General features: G+C 42.8%; 1 protein-coding gene across 1 annotated transcript in view; it reads right to left on the bottom strand.

Annotated features, from left to right (window-relative positions):
- Positions 1 to 2,556: 2,556 nt before the first annotated feature.
- The window catches only part of E2F7 (E2F transcription factor 7), a 39,636-nt gene continuing 27,693 nt past the window's right edge, over positions 2,557 to 14,499 (bottom strand). Inside the window, exons 8-13 of the mRNA XM_058741949.1 lie at positions 13,857 to 14,042; positions 13,300 to 13,372; positions 10,255 to 10,756; positions 8,670 to 8,925; positions 6,786 to 7,207; positions 2,557 to 5,505 (exon numbers count right to left, since the gene is read on the bottom strand). Coding sequence (XP_058597932.1) covers positions 5,335 to 5,505; positions 6,786 to 7,207; positions 8,670 to 8,925; positions 10,255 to 10,756; positions 13,300 to 13,372; positions 13,857 to 14,042 — 1,610 coding nt within the window. The 3' untranslated portion in view covers positions 2,557 to 5,334. The remainder of the gene's footprint in view (positions 5,506 to 6,785; positions 7,208 to 8,669; positions 8,926 to 10,254; positions 10,757 to 13,299; positions 13,373 to 13,856; positions 14,043 to 14,499) is intronic.

Genomic DNA, 14,499 nt, shown 5'->3' with positions numbered 1-14,499 from the left:
GAGTTTTTCAGGGCACAGTTGGGGAAAGAGTGGATGCTTGTGCAGAAGAACTGGCAGGCTATTTACAAAATGGAATGGAAGGAAGAAAACTTTTAGCTTTATTATTTTTTAGCTTCTGAAGCGTTTTCAAATGCTTAAGAAAGTACATTGACCTGATAAAACTGATCTTAACACTAAAAAATCAACAGCTATCAAAGATTACTTTTATGAGATAGTAAGTGCTGTAACAACCATCTAGGAAAACAGAAATCTTGGACAGTGGAAGTTTATAACTATCACGACAGGTTGTTAGATAGTGAGCTTGGCTGCAGCACCAAATTGAATAAAGGCTGCGTTCCAGAGAATTGATAGAAGAGGTTTTGCACATCAGTTATGCCACTGTTGAATCCGTTCACCCATAGGCCTTGAAAAGATGGAGCAAATGGAAATAAAAATGGATTTTGTGATTTCTTTGGAAACTTATGCTGTGGCTTCACACCCCTGCCTCCCTAGAACCACTAAGGGGAGGTGTGGGAGGTGTTGCTTGCCTCTCCCTCTTTTCTGGTGTCTGACACTGGCCTGGGGGATGTAGGGGATGTGGGTGAGCCAGCAGCTTTGGCAGCAAAAGGAAGGAGAGGCCGCTATGAGTTTGGCTGGACCTTCTCTCCAAGAATCAGAGCAAAGGGCACCGCATGTGGGCTAACAGTGGATAGAGGCAGCCCTGGACTGTTCTAAATCCCGCCCACGAGCGCCTGTGGAACGGACTGCAGGAAAACCAGAGACTGCGGGAGAATAGCAGCTGCAGGAAAACGTACTGCCTGCTTTGCAGAAAGTTCAGGCAAATGTTCGCACGCTTTGACCTTGCCAGGGTTAGTAATCTAGGTAAGCACGTTGAACAAGGGGAAATGCTCAGTAGAAACAAAGATCCACACCTTCCTTGCTCATCTTGAGCCCCAGGTGCAGAAGTTTTAAATGTTCACCTGCATAAATTGAGACTGTCTTTGTAACTTAAAATGGCTGTAGAACTTCTGTTATTGACGGTAACCAGAGAAGTCACAGCACCTGACCTGATGTTCATAACAGGGGCAGATGGGTTACCCCGGTTGACCAGGCTTCAAAGGAGTGCGGGGAGACAAAACAAAATCGCCTTCAGGACTACCTCATGAGTCCTGATTGTTCACTGCACTTACCCCATGAAAGACAAAAAGGGGAGGCTTGTAGGGAGAAGATATTTGTAGGTGCCTACAATACAGCACGATCCCATTATAACGTAATATACCGCTAAATATATGCTAGTAAAATCCTAACCAATCCTGGTGTATGTGTAGAAACATGTTTAATCCTGTGTTATACAGCTATGAATAACATGGGTTTGAACTGTGCAGGTCCATTTAAATGGATTTTCTTCTTTTCTCTAGCTTTATTGTAAGAATACAATGCACAGTACCTATACAAAATATGTGTTATGTTATTGGTAAAGCTTCTGGGCAACAATAGGCCGTTAATAGTTAAGTTTTTGGGGAGTCAAAAGTTATGCTGGTTTTTTTACTGCACGGGGGCAGGCACCCCTTAAACCTCGTGTTGTTCAAGAGTCAACTGTATGTATGTGCCTTGTGAGAAGGAAGGCTAGAGACTGGGATAGGAAGTGGTGTGTTGGAAGGAAGAGGCCACAGTAAAATAAGAGAGGCAGGAGCTGACTCTAACAGTGCTGGCAAAGGGGCCAGCTCTGTTGGGCGGGGTCCTGTGGTTCCTCCCTTCACCATTTTGGGCCCTCTGAGTACCAAGACTGGGCTTGATACTGGGGTTTCAATGCCGCTTTCCCCAGGACCCTACAATTTAGCAGGGGTGGGGGGACTGACAATACGTGACATAAATGACTGGAGAGCTAACAAAGTAGAGAAAATCAGATTAGGTCTGTTTGGAGGTTAATTTGAAAGTGAGGGTTAACAATGGAATTTGGCTTTGAACTCAAGGTAGGCATTTGCTGGAATGAGAGGCATTTAACCTTGTAGATTTCATGAGAAGTTGGGGAAGTGGTCTGCAGTGCATTCACCTGAGCTTCTTTTAAGTGGATAGACATCAGGATCATCTGGAAGCTCCAAACCTATGGAGATTCTGACTCTGTAGAAATCAGAGGCTCAAGAGCATAGTCCTATCCTCTCAAGCTCCTGTGTAATTCTGACATATTAAGATTTGGTGTTTGGGAACTACCGGGAAGTCTCAATCAAAAGATCGGATTTAGGGGCGCCTGGGTGGCCCAGTCGGTTAAGCATCCGACTTTGACTCAGGTCACGATCTCACGGTCTGTGAGTTCGAGCCCCGCGTCGGGCTCCAGGCTGATGGCTCGGAGCCTGGAGCCTGCTTCTGATTCTGTGTCTCCCACTCTCTCTGCCCCTTCCCCATTCATACTCTGTCTCTCTCTGTCTCAAAAATAAATAAACGTTAAAAAAAAAATTAAAAAAAAAAAAAAAGATCCGATTTGGGTTTTATGAGGGCTTGGTTAGCTGAGCTGCGACAATGAACAGTTTTACTGAAATTGGTACACACAGCCCACGAGCAAATACAACCAACATCTCATTAAATGAATTAATTTTTATTGCTATTTTATCAAGTTTAATATTTTTCTAAAAGAAAAACAAATCAGTTTACGTGTAGGAAAGTTCCAAGCAGACAGCTATAGATAATATAGCCGTTAGAAAAAAGAGCAGAGCTAAATAGGATGAAAAAAGCAGTAAGCAGCAATAAAATTAATACCTACACAAAACTAGCAGTGCAATAAGATTAGCTGAAAGCAGCTTTACGTTGAAAAAAAAAAAGTTACTTAAATACAGAAATAGCACCTTACCAAAAAGAATTGAGCAATGTAAACTTGGTAGGTAGATTCAAGTATAAAAGTTCTCCCAACTCTTGTACCAGAATGAAAGGGTTTCACAAACCCTGGACAGTGTAGGGCACACACCTTCCCTCAGTGCCTACTCACAGCTGCGTGTCCTTAGCAGGGTCCCCAACAATTATTTCTTTTACTAAGTAATACAACGATAGACTCAAGATTGCCATTGCTTTTCCGCTTCTCCAAATATCCAAGTCTAGCTTAGCAGTCCATTTTCATCAGTTGCTCTGTAAGGAACATACGTTCTCCTGACAGACACAACCGCCGCATCATTTTATTTTTTTATGTATCACGAAGCCACATGAAAAAGTGTGTCCCGGATACAAAAGGGATTAGTTCGTAGTTTTCTATTGCTGAATATGGTCACAGAGTCTTAATATTCTCATTTAGGGGGTTGGTTGCTCCTTAACACCCCTCAAGAACCGTGAACTCTCTGAGGTTTTTATGGTCATCGTGTGAACAGAATAATAATTAAAAAAAAGGGATAGCAAAGAAGTTTAATAAGTGGCGAACATCCAAAAACAGTGAGGGGAAAATCAGATTGGGATGTCTTCCAAATGTAGACCTCTCAAGTGAAAATATTTTTGTGGACGTTCTTAAGTATGGTATATTTAAAAATGCACGTACCCTGTGCAGATATAGATGCTGTGTGTCCTGAAAAGGGCATATTTTTATTTGTTTCAATATAAGTATAAAACAAATATTAGCTCATATTAGCTCAGGGTAATCATTACCAGGAGATTGTGGATGATTAGAACCATAATTTTATCCATTTAATGCTAGGAAAGATTGTAAAAAAGAAAAAAATGCCATGTTGTAAACTTTATAAGTTTAGTGTTGATAAAAATTTTATATAATAACAAATTTATTTAATCTGGCTACCTCAAGTTTTCAAAAATCTCGTGGGGTAATAAGGCTAATATTATCCTGTAGTTAATATAAAGCTACTTTGCTCAGACTCCCAGAGTCTCTTAAATTAATATTTTTTATTTCATAGAACATTTTATTGGGTCCAAAAATAATAAAATAGAACCCTACACCAAGATTCTAAATCTAAGACAGAAGCTTAAAAAAGAAAGGGAAAAAGGAAGGAAGGGAGGGAGGAAGCCACTTACTGGAAGAGACAAGAATGAGGTACATATCAAAAAATCTAGGAATAAAACAGCTAGTTTGGCTACTTGATGAAATCCTAAAGCAATATGGTTTAACAAACGAGTATTGCATAATTGTTTCCAGAAAAGTATTCATGTTAGCACAATGAAATCCCTGCACTCACCACTTGTATTTTTCAGCAAAACTCTGAAAAATAACTGGTTTGCATACTCTTGGATGCTCAACGTAATGTGTCCATTTTCCCTCTTACCCTTCCAATAATAAAGAAAAAAAGCAAAAGAAAAAATAAAACGATCACCTATCTTCCTATATCAAGTTCCACATCATTAGCTCTTTAGAATTCTACCACCAGGTCCCATCCAGGTTCCAATTTTCCATATAATCACTTGCTACCATCCTGATTTATTCAATAAACAGCGATTCTTTGAAGGCCTCCAAACCTGATACTCTACGGTTAACATTTAAATAAAACACCCACGGGGCACAGAGTGAAGGGAACTGCACATGGTAGGATTTTTACAAATGAACAGTAAACACCTCACGGTTCACACGGGTCAGCTCTCAGGCTGCTGGCGTCCCTCTTGGTTCTCGCGCCCAGACAGGGTTAGCACAGTTCAGTATAGCAAGGCGTGCCATTCACAGTTATTTTGGTCTTGACATTCTGTCATGCATATACATTTATCCACATTATTAGCAGGTTGTGAAGTAAGTGCAGGGCAAATCATAGGAAAAAAGTATAAACATTCAAGTCGTCATACCCTGAAAAAACATGTGTTTTGCTGTAGTTGTAAACTTTTTGCACTAAATCCCATTTCAGGAACAAAATAAATAATACCATAGGATTCACAACTGGAGTTGGCTTCCTGATGAAGCCTAAGGAAGCAGTAGCTTTTTGAAACTGCAGAAAGGAAGTTTCTCTCACCACAGATCTATAGTCAGGGTGAGGGGAAATACATGCCCAGAACGCTCACCCTGGTTAAGTGCTAGACAGCTCCCCCTTCCCCCAGCAGAAAAACCACAAGGCTCCAGTAGCCTGTTCAGATCTACTTCCAGCAATAAGAGGATTCTTGAATCAAAACCACAGAAGTCAGTCGGTGCTTTCACTGTGACACCACGTGCAGAGTCTGGACTCTAACTGGTATTGAATGCACAATTAGTAACAATTACTTTCCGGAAAACAGAGGATCCGTGATGACGGGCAGGTAACCAGAACCAGTGGGTGAAAGACAGAGGAAGGACCTGCGCCGAAGACCGGATGGCTTGCGTTCCGTTTTGCATCCAGCGTCAGGGCATCACCTGCCACAGGGAAGTTCAGGTGGTTTGATCCCGCCCCTGCCTGGTGAGGCATGGGGTTAGTCAGCCCCGCTGCTGGGGATTTCGAGTCTCCTCTGTGCCGAGCTGGTGTTTCGTGACGGATTCCTCTCTCTTCTCCTAAGGACCGGGTCTCCTAGGCTGCCAGGCGTCTTGAAAAATGTCTCACGATGTGTGCGTCGGATGCTCTTGGGGGTCACTGGAACCGGTGACTGAAAGAGCAAATAAAAACAGCGGTGAGGTCCAAATTGTCCTCGATCTCTGAACTAAGTAAGCCCTGTCCTGGCCTGCGTCATTGTGATCTTCGTGTAAGCGTTCTCTCCTTTGCACTTTTCTGTTACACTCATCTGGGTTGACCTTCCCAGCACTTACCACAATTGAAATTAACTTTGGTATTTCATGTGCAGAAAGGCAGCCTAGCAGACAGGTTAGAAGGGTGCCACTGGCACAACCAGCTGTGTGACCTTGGGCAAATTAACCCATGTGTCCCTCAATGTTTTCATCCATACAACGGGGATGACAAAAGTGACGACTTCACAGAGCTGCACGAATTAAACAAGATCATATTTATCAAGCACCTTTTAGACCACACTGGGCAAATAGCAAGTATCTGCATCTGTCTCGCCGCTTTTTATTTACTTGCTAATATGTATCCTCTTGTGTTAAACGTTGATCTCCTTAATGTTCCCTCAAAGGACAGGGGCCTTTATCCTGTTTACTGGCATATCTTTACTGCCTGGATCAGTGCCTGGCACATAACTGGTGATCAGAAAGCATGTTATTACATTATAATCACCTTTAGAAACTGTTTATTTCAATGTCTAGCAAACTTGTCAGCCTCTGACAGACTTGTCTAAAATATTTTTGGCCACAGCATAACTCTTCCTCTGTGAGAGAAAAGTAACCACTCTGAACAATGCCTAAGGCATAAGAGGAAATCAACACATGCTTACTGACTGCTACAAATGAGAGTTTAGGGGGAAATAGGGTATTGATGAATTTATATCGAATAGTCTTATGTGTACATTTGTATACATTATATGTATCTCCTGTCTCCTAAACACTGCATTTTAAGAAATGACAGATGCTAAGAATCTTTGTGTTAGTATCTAGACTTCTGTTTCTCTCGATTATTTCTATAGCTGTACAACGAAAATTCAGGGTGGTCTCCTTTATTGATCTACTGAAATGAAAGCCTGGAGAAATCATCTGACTATTCAGCATTCCTCACAAATCCCCCCTGAACCATCACTCAAATAAGTCCCTCTAATTTTAAGGAACAGATTGACAACTAAAAAATATTTCTGTCTTTAAGGCACAGCATTTCCTGCCTTAATATCTCCATGCTTTATAAAATAAGCAGATAACTCTGGGTCTACAGTGGAAGCTAGGAAGACCCTGACCTAGAGCCTCCGTCCTACAGTCATGTGACTTAAAGCTAATTAAAGGCAGGCAGACCCCATCACAGAGTGATGCTCACTTTAGGACTCACCTGCTGTAATTTTACTACAGAAACTGGATGCCCCCCATACATGGGGGATTCAGGCTGGATGGTGTTGTGTGATCTTGACATCACAGGGCTCAGGTTGAGTGAGCCTGGACACTGAAGCTGAGGGTCTGCGGAGGAGAGTGTCGATGATTTTGGATTAACCATGTTTGCAGGACCGATGAGAAGATGAGCCGTTGATCCGAGGCCAGGCAAGCCAAAATTCACAGGTCCCACATTTGGGATAGCACCAGGGGCAGAGGAAACTGTCCTGGGCATCGTGGGAGAATAGAGAACAGGAAAAGTGCCCAGCGTCGGGGATGGTAAGACCATGCAAGGAATGCTGAGTGATGGCAGCTGACCTGAAGGTGGCCCCACAGGATGGGGGGTCTGACTGCCAGATAAGAGCACGTTGAAACCATTTAATCCTGAAACAGAAGCAGAACAAGGTAAGTCAACACGACAGGAAGATACCATTCCAGCTCACATCCCGCACGGCGCTTCCAAATGAGAAAGAACCCACAATGAATGGATTCTGCCTGACCAGCCAACCCCCTTCCCGTGTTCTCCCCACCCTGCACTGCGTCTCCTCAGCAATGGCCACGAATGAGATCCCACAACCATCTGTGTGACAAAGTGGTAGATGCCCATGGCTACTGAGAGGGTCAGTTAATGTGAGTTCCACGTCGAGGAGGAAAATGAACTTGGATGGAAAAATTGTTATCTTTATTCTTACAAACTTCTAGCAAATTTATATTTTCCTCAACTTGGATCCTAGGCAACAAATCTGACAGTATTAATAGCACCTTGACTTTGTCACTAGTAAAAATTATTTTTCGTTTTGGTACAATTGGCTTCCCCTTATAATCCTATGTATTTAATAATTTTAAGCATTTGTAAACATCGTGAGGAGGAATCCACAGGCTTTACCAAAGTGTCAGTGGGTCCTTGGCCTAGAAAACGCTAATAATCCCTGTGCTGGGCTGTCATTTTCATTCGGCAGGAACCAAGTCTGTTTCTTGTTCATCAATGTATCTGCACCACTGAGTATCATGCTTACCTCAGACCCTCAAAAAATATTTGCTAGTGGAATAAAGAACATTTTCTAGGTAAGAGAACAATAAAAAAACACCTGCCTAACCTGTGAAGTGAATGGAAAGCTGAGGAAAATCAGTTGAAGTCTCTTTGCATTGAGGGCAGCTTTACGTACATGGTGCATACCTTAAAAATTAGGTATCTATTATATTTCAGCTTTGTTTTGAAATACTAACAGCACTTGAGTCTTTCTGTCAGGTCCTATTATCGAAGTGCTTCAGATGTATTATCTTATAAAATTTAGTTCAATTTTGAGAGCACCCCCATGGCATAGCAGTCATGGTTAGTGCTGCTTTACCGGTGAGGATGGCTGAATACTTCATGAAGACTGTAAGTGGCTTTGATGTCCAGCCCTCTGTCTCCAGACCTGGCCCTCGACCACAGTGAATGCTCAGTACCTCCAGATATGCGAGACATCGGCAGGCTAGCTGCACATAGTGGCCGTGAGGTTCATGTTGTTCAGTAAACTGAACCAATGCCAGATTCAGCTGAATTATAAAAACAGAATGATCTTTTGAATTGTGCTTTTTTAGCAAATGAAGTTCAACGCATTAACAAAAAAACTCACTTGCCCTAATTATTTTCTTAGTATCCTTCCAGTTGGTGAAAACGAAGACAGCCTTTGCCTTCGGTTCACAGAGGGAGGAAACAAGGAGTTTAGAGTAAAATGGCTCAGAGGCTGTACACAGCATCACTAATGGGCTACTTCGGTCAGGTGACATGGACGAAAATTTAAAAATCTAATTCATGATCTGACTACCCCAAGGGGCCCTAAGACAGGGTGACATTCCTTACCGGCTGGCGACTGTACATAAAGATACTGCAGCAAAGAGGGCTCTTTGGTGCTTTCATTTTCTTTTGAAGACTTTTCAACCTCTGCATCTCTTGAAGAATTTCCCCACTCGGAAGAAACGCAGCAATTTGCTGAAGCCTTTCCCGAAGCCTGTTCTGCAGCAGAGAGTTGACTCTCCATGTGAATGTCTTCGAGGGGCGCAGATCCCCCGGGACCCAGGGTCTTGGGAGAAGCGATGTCTGTGGAATCTGAGGGTTTCTAAGCACAACCAAGCAGGAACCAGAAAGGCACGTAAAAATCCCAGTAGTACATCTCAAGAACAGCCTTCTCAAAATAGCTAAGACATAAGCAGAAAGGTCAGAGATCGCCATGTGCCACACTGCATCGTGTATGTGAGTTGTTACGGTCACACTTCTAGGAATGGTCTGAAAATCAAGGACATGTCATGTGCCCCTGGAGGTTTAGGATTCTGAAGCACAGAAATGATGGAGTTTTAATAATGAAAAACTGGCCACAGTATTTACACTATGAAATAAATTTCTGAGCTGCTAACGCATCCAGAGTGTGGATGCATCTTTTAGTGGCCCAGTATGAACAGCAGGATGGGCCCAGACCCGGTCAGTCTTCCCTGCTGTTATGCAACCCCAGGCTATATACACAATTAGAACAATTCACTCTGGCGAGAGGGAGGAATAAAAGAGAAGGGGTCGTAACTAAGGTACTGATCTCTATGAGTCTGGCTGACCCACCACGGACTGCTGTCATGACCGTGCTTCTGCTCTCACAGTGTTTTACTAGTCATATCTCATTAATCTTCGAGGGCTACTTTGTGGGAGATACAAACAGCTCACATTTTTGCTCCCTTCACTTTGTAGCTGGGGATGAACAGGGATGAGAACAGACACAGACACTAAAAGCCAAATAGCACCCGTATTCCTGACTCTGAGACTCTGGTGCCTCCTGGATTACGGTGGCTATTTCAGTGATCTCAACTTGTTTGAAAAAAACAAAAAAAAAACAACCCAAAAACAAACCCAGAAAGTATAGAAAAAGGGAGGAGATCTACAAACATGTTAACGGTGATTGCCTCTATGTGGTGGGATTATGGGTCTTTCTTTTCTATTTTTCATATATCGTTTAGCATTTTATGCAAAGCAGGAGCTTTATAGAAATCACTTTTGTTTTTTTAAATTTTTTGAGTGAGTCTGTGTGCATGCATGCATGCACTGGGGGGAGGAGCGAGGCAGAGAGAGAGGGAGAGAATTTAAGCAGGATCCATGTTCAGCACAGAGCCTGACGTGGGGCTTGATCCCACGAACCCTGAGATCATGACCTGAGCCAAAGTCAAGAGTTGGATGCTTAACTGACTGAGCCACCCAAGCGCCCCCAAAATCGCTTTTCTTATGGTACTACTTTATGGCAAGACTATGGGAGAGCCAGTCCCAGGCTTAGTTATACAAGTGATACACAAAATACCTTCCATTCCAGACTCAGTAGCTTATTAGTATCTGTGTGTCTTTACTGGGAAGGAATTCTGGGTTAACGGGATGTCACTAAACATGTCCCTCCCTCCCCAAACTCCCTTACCTTGGGCATGACAAGGGCTAGAGGGCTGTCATCATAGTCCCTGCTCTGTCTTTTAGTGGCTGGTTCCTCCTCTTGAGGCTTCCTTTCCTCACCCAGGCGCTTCTGAACTGAGGGTGTGGGTGACTGCTCTGATGCCGTGACCTCCAAGCTTCCACCGTCCCTCTCCGACCCTGAGCCTGACCCTGGGGACGGTCCCTCCTGTACGTTCCCATACAGCATGAACAGTGAGGTGGAGGGCATGTACACCAAGGGCTGGCCGGTCAGCAGGGCTGGCTTTGGCGTTTCCCCGTCTGAGGCGGCAGAAGACGGTGAGACACCTGCTTGTGCATTCAGACCATTCTGCATGGAGAAGGACTGCAGGTCCGTTTGGGTCACAGAAAATACTTGGTGCGCTAAAGGATTAACATGATATTCTGAGTCAGAAGACAGGGTAGGGGAAGGAGCAACAGGGTCCAGGCTGCTTGACGGAGGCATCACTCTCTTACCGGCAAAGGCCTTTCCCCTGAAATGAAAAGAAACATAGTGGGTCTCAACAAGTTATCGTGTTCCACCAGCTCCTGATTCTTTGCCTTCCTCCAGAGAGATGTACCAAAGCAGAAATGAGATAATGCTGCTCACGCTGCTACTGAAGTGTGCCCCCTGAGCACCTATTAGCTAATCCCAGAGGCAGGGGCCCATGTAACATGGATAGATGGTTAGGGATTGGGAGGGCCGCCCTTGAGGGATCTCAGGTTAGAGCTCAGACTGGCTCCTCCCCTGCCTCTTCTACATCTAATAGTTATCAGTTAGCATAATATTATAATTGTTTTACATAATTATGATAATGATAGCTCTCTGCCACCAGTTTACGAGACTGAAGCTCAGAGGCTCATCAGCCTACTGAGGGTCACCCAGCTCTAATGTGATGAAGCTGGGCCTCACACTAGGCACTGTATGACATTCTGGGTAGATAGCAAAGACTGGACCAGAGTTTATTCATTTATTTATTATTTATTTTCATTTATTTTTTTAAAGTTTGTTTATTTCGAGAGGGAAAGAGAGAGAGAGAGAGAGAGAAGGAGAGGGGCAGAGAGAATCCCAAGCAGGCTCTGTGCTGACAGAACAGAGCCCAATGCAGGGCTTGATGTCACAAACTGCGAGATGGTGACCTGAGCTGATATCAAGAGTCAGACGCCTGACTTTAGCCACCTAGGTGCCCCCGGATCAGAGTTTCATTTAAAGGATACATCTGGTTTGTTTCAAATCCACTGTGACATAAATGAAGTGGACAGTGAGGAAATAAAGTTACCTACTAAATTATTTTCTGCTATTCTTGTCCCATTCTGTTCAGTATCACAATTTTTAGGCAGAACACATGAAAAATTAACCCCCATTTAACATATGAGGTTATAAACAATGTCTGGGCATTTTCTATGGAAAAATGTCTAAATATTAAAAAACATTTATATTTCTAGTGTATTTTTGGAAACAGATGAAGAAAATCCTTTTAAGACTCCTCTAAGAACTAATCAGTAGGACCTATTTTGCCCAGTCTTGTTGTCCGTGTGCTGAAGTTAAAATGGAGGGCACTGGGCTGCAGAGGTGAGCGTATCTGTCTGACCACAGCCTGAGAGAGTGATCAGTACTACTCGGCTGTGAGAAGCTCAACATGGCCATGCTGAGTCTATCACTCACCGTCCTCCCTCTGGTCATCCATCCTCAACCTGTCTACCTCCACCAACAACAGCACCACTGTCTGAGATCCAGGTGTTCTTTGTGATGTCTCTCTACTTCGGTGAGTCTTGCTCACTCACCGTCTTACACTGACTTCTACTCTTCCGTCTGCAGCTGACACAGCTCAGATCTGCACCATGACATAGCAGAAAGGCTGCAGGTGCTGAATCCCACCTGCTTAATAAAAGCGGACAGAGTGCTGTTCTCCACGGAGTCTACATAGTTCATTATCGTCTGTCTCATAAACCCAAACTCTTCCACCTGGCTTTCAAAGCTCTTTGCCAACCTGACCTATTCGCCTCCAACACCCCAAGTTATTTTTATGAATGATGTTTCCCTTTACTATCCTACTTGGACAAATCATTACAGCTAAACTAATCGGCTTAACGTGCCGGTACTCCCTGGCCCCACATCATAATCTGTTTCTTCCCAAATTTGTCCTTAAAAACCACTCTCGTTCCCTCATTAGCACTTCCTCTGCTTCTTCTGATAATACGTGATTTTCTTCAAAATCAGACCCAAAATTTGAATCAAAGAGCCTGGGTTTGAATCCTGGCTCTGTCACTTATCAGCACTGTGACTTTGGGCAAGTTATTTAACCTCTTTGGGTTTCCATTTCCTTTCTGTAAAATCAAGAAAAAACAGTACCCACCTCAAACGTTTGTTATGGTTAGATGGGTTAATATATATAAAACTTTTGGAACAAGATCTGGTGGTTCATAAACAAAGTTATCTATGGTAATGACAAAAATGACTCCTGGAGCTCCAATCTTCAGTCCTCAGTGCCATGTTAGTAGTGGATTGTCTTTTTTCAGTGTATTTGTTTTTATTTTTTTCCCATAAGCTTTCGTTAGCATAGGGGATCCATTCTTCCTACTTTTGTGTCCTTGATGCTATATCCAGAACAGCGTTAGGCACAAAGGGGAAACAGAAAATTCTTTTTTTTTTTAAGTATTTATTTTTCAGAGAGAGAAAGAGAGCGAGACAGAGAGAGAGAGAGAGTGTGTGTGTGTGTGTGTGTGTGTGTGTGTGTGAGAGTAGAGGAGAGGCAGAGTGAGAGGGGACACAGGATCTGAAAGTGGGCTCTGTGCTGACAGCAGAGAACATGCTATGGGGCTTGAACTCACAAACTGTGGGATCATGACCTGAGCCAAAGTCAGACGCACAACCAACTGAGCCACCCAGGCACCCCAGAAAATTCTTAATAAACAAATGGCTGACTTCTGAGGAAGACTGCTAAATTTACCTTTTGATGGGTTGCATTTCAATGTGTTCAAAGTTAACACCAGAAAATAGAAAAGAATACACTCAGAGTTTTTAAAAACTACTTACTGTGAACTGTCTTCTATTTTCTGTCGGTAAACAGCTGCCAGACTTCCAATTTCTAAGGAGTAGCCACCTGATCCTAAAAAGGAAAATAAAACTCTAACAAAATATGGCAAGAGACTTACACACACCAATTATATATAGTAGGATTCATTATTCACAGCTCGGGGATTATAAGATTATCTCAAATCCGTTCTGGTTTTGATTCAAACAGAGAAATTTCCAGAAGCTAGCTATTAGTGGGGAGTTCAGGTCTCATCAATAATTAGAAACAAAACAAAGAAAACAAGTGTTGCTTTGTAAACCTGATGAATGTCTGAGATGCATCAAACAGACCCAGTTGGCAAACCAGTGGATCTTCATGGCTGACTAGGATGAATTTCAGGCACGGAGCCATGTTCATTCCCTGTGAAGTCAGCAACTCTTTTGCCCTCAACCATCCTTTTACTTCAGGTAAGTGAAAAAAAGGGCATGGCCTAGAGTCAGCTCATTTTAAAATGCCTGGGTAGGGTGACTGTTACGTGACAGCTGACGGAGTCCACGGAATAAGAAAAGGCATATACCTTGTTCTTCTCTATAAGGACTGCTGGGCTCTGAGTTCACTTTCCTCTGGATCCTCTCAGAAGCCTGAACTGTGTTAAAAGAACCATGTCGAGCCAGCCTCTGTTTTGCACAGACTTGAATCTGGCCATATGTTTCTCTTTTCAATTCTGGTAAGACAGATGCAGAAACATCCACTAGTTCTTCATCTAAATAAATGAGAGAATTGGTAGTGTTGTTATATAGCTATAATTCAGGATAATTTTAGCCTTTTTAGAATATAGCTTTGGGAGCCTGTAATTGTAATGGAGCTATCCTATAAATTAAAAACTAAGACAATCAAAGGAATTTTATGAGCCTTGTCTCAAACCCCAATTTCTTTAGATGTACTAATTTTTTTAAGAGTTAGTAAAAGACTATAAAGTGAGACCGAATTCATATATATTCTAAAATTATCCCAACTGCAACAAAAGTAGAGCAAAATGTTCTCCAACCCAAATTAGAATGGACCTGACATTTCAGATGCTTTCTTTGGGCAGAGATATCAAAGGAAAACCCAACCATGCTCAGCCCAACACACATATTTAGAGATTTTAACATTAATTGGGATCAGCCGCTTCTGCCACAGCTCTAGGGCAATGAGTATACGAATCTCTATTTTCTATT

Source organism: Neofelis nebulosa, chromosome 8 (genome assembly GCF_028018385.1).
Source record: "Neofelis nebulosa isolate mNeoNeb1 chromosome 8, mNeoNeb1.pri, whole genome shotgun sequence".
In the NCBI taxonomy this organism is placed as follows: domain Eukaryota; kingdom Metazoa; phylum Chordata; class Mammalia; order Carnivora; family Felidae; genus Neofelis; species Neofelis nebulosa.
Note: the sequence above shows the minus strand (reverse complement) of the source record. Positions and strands in the feature narration are given on the sequence as shown.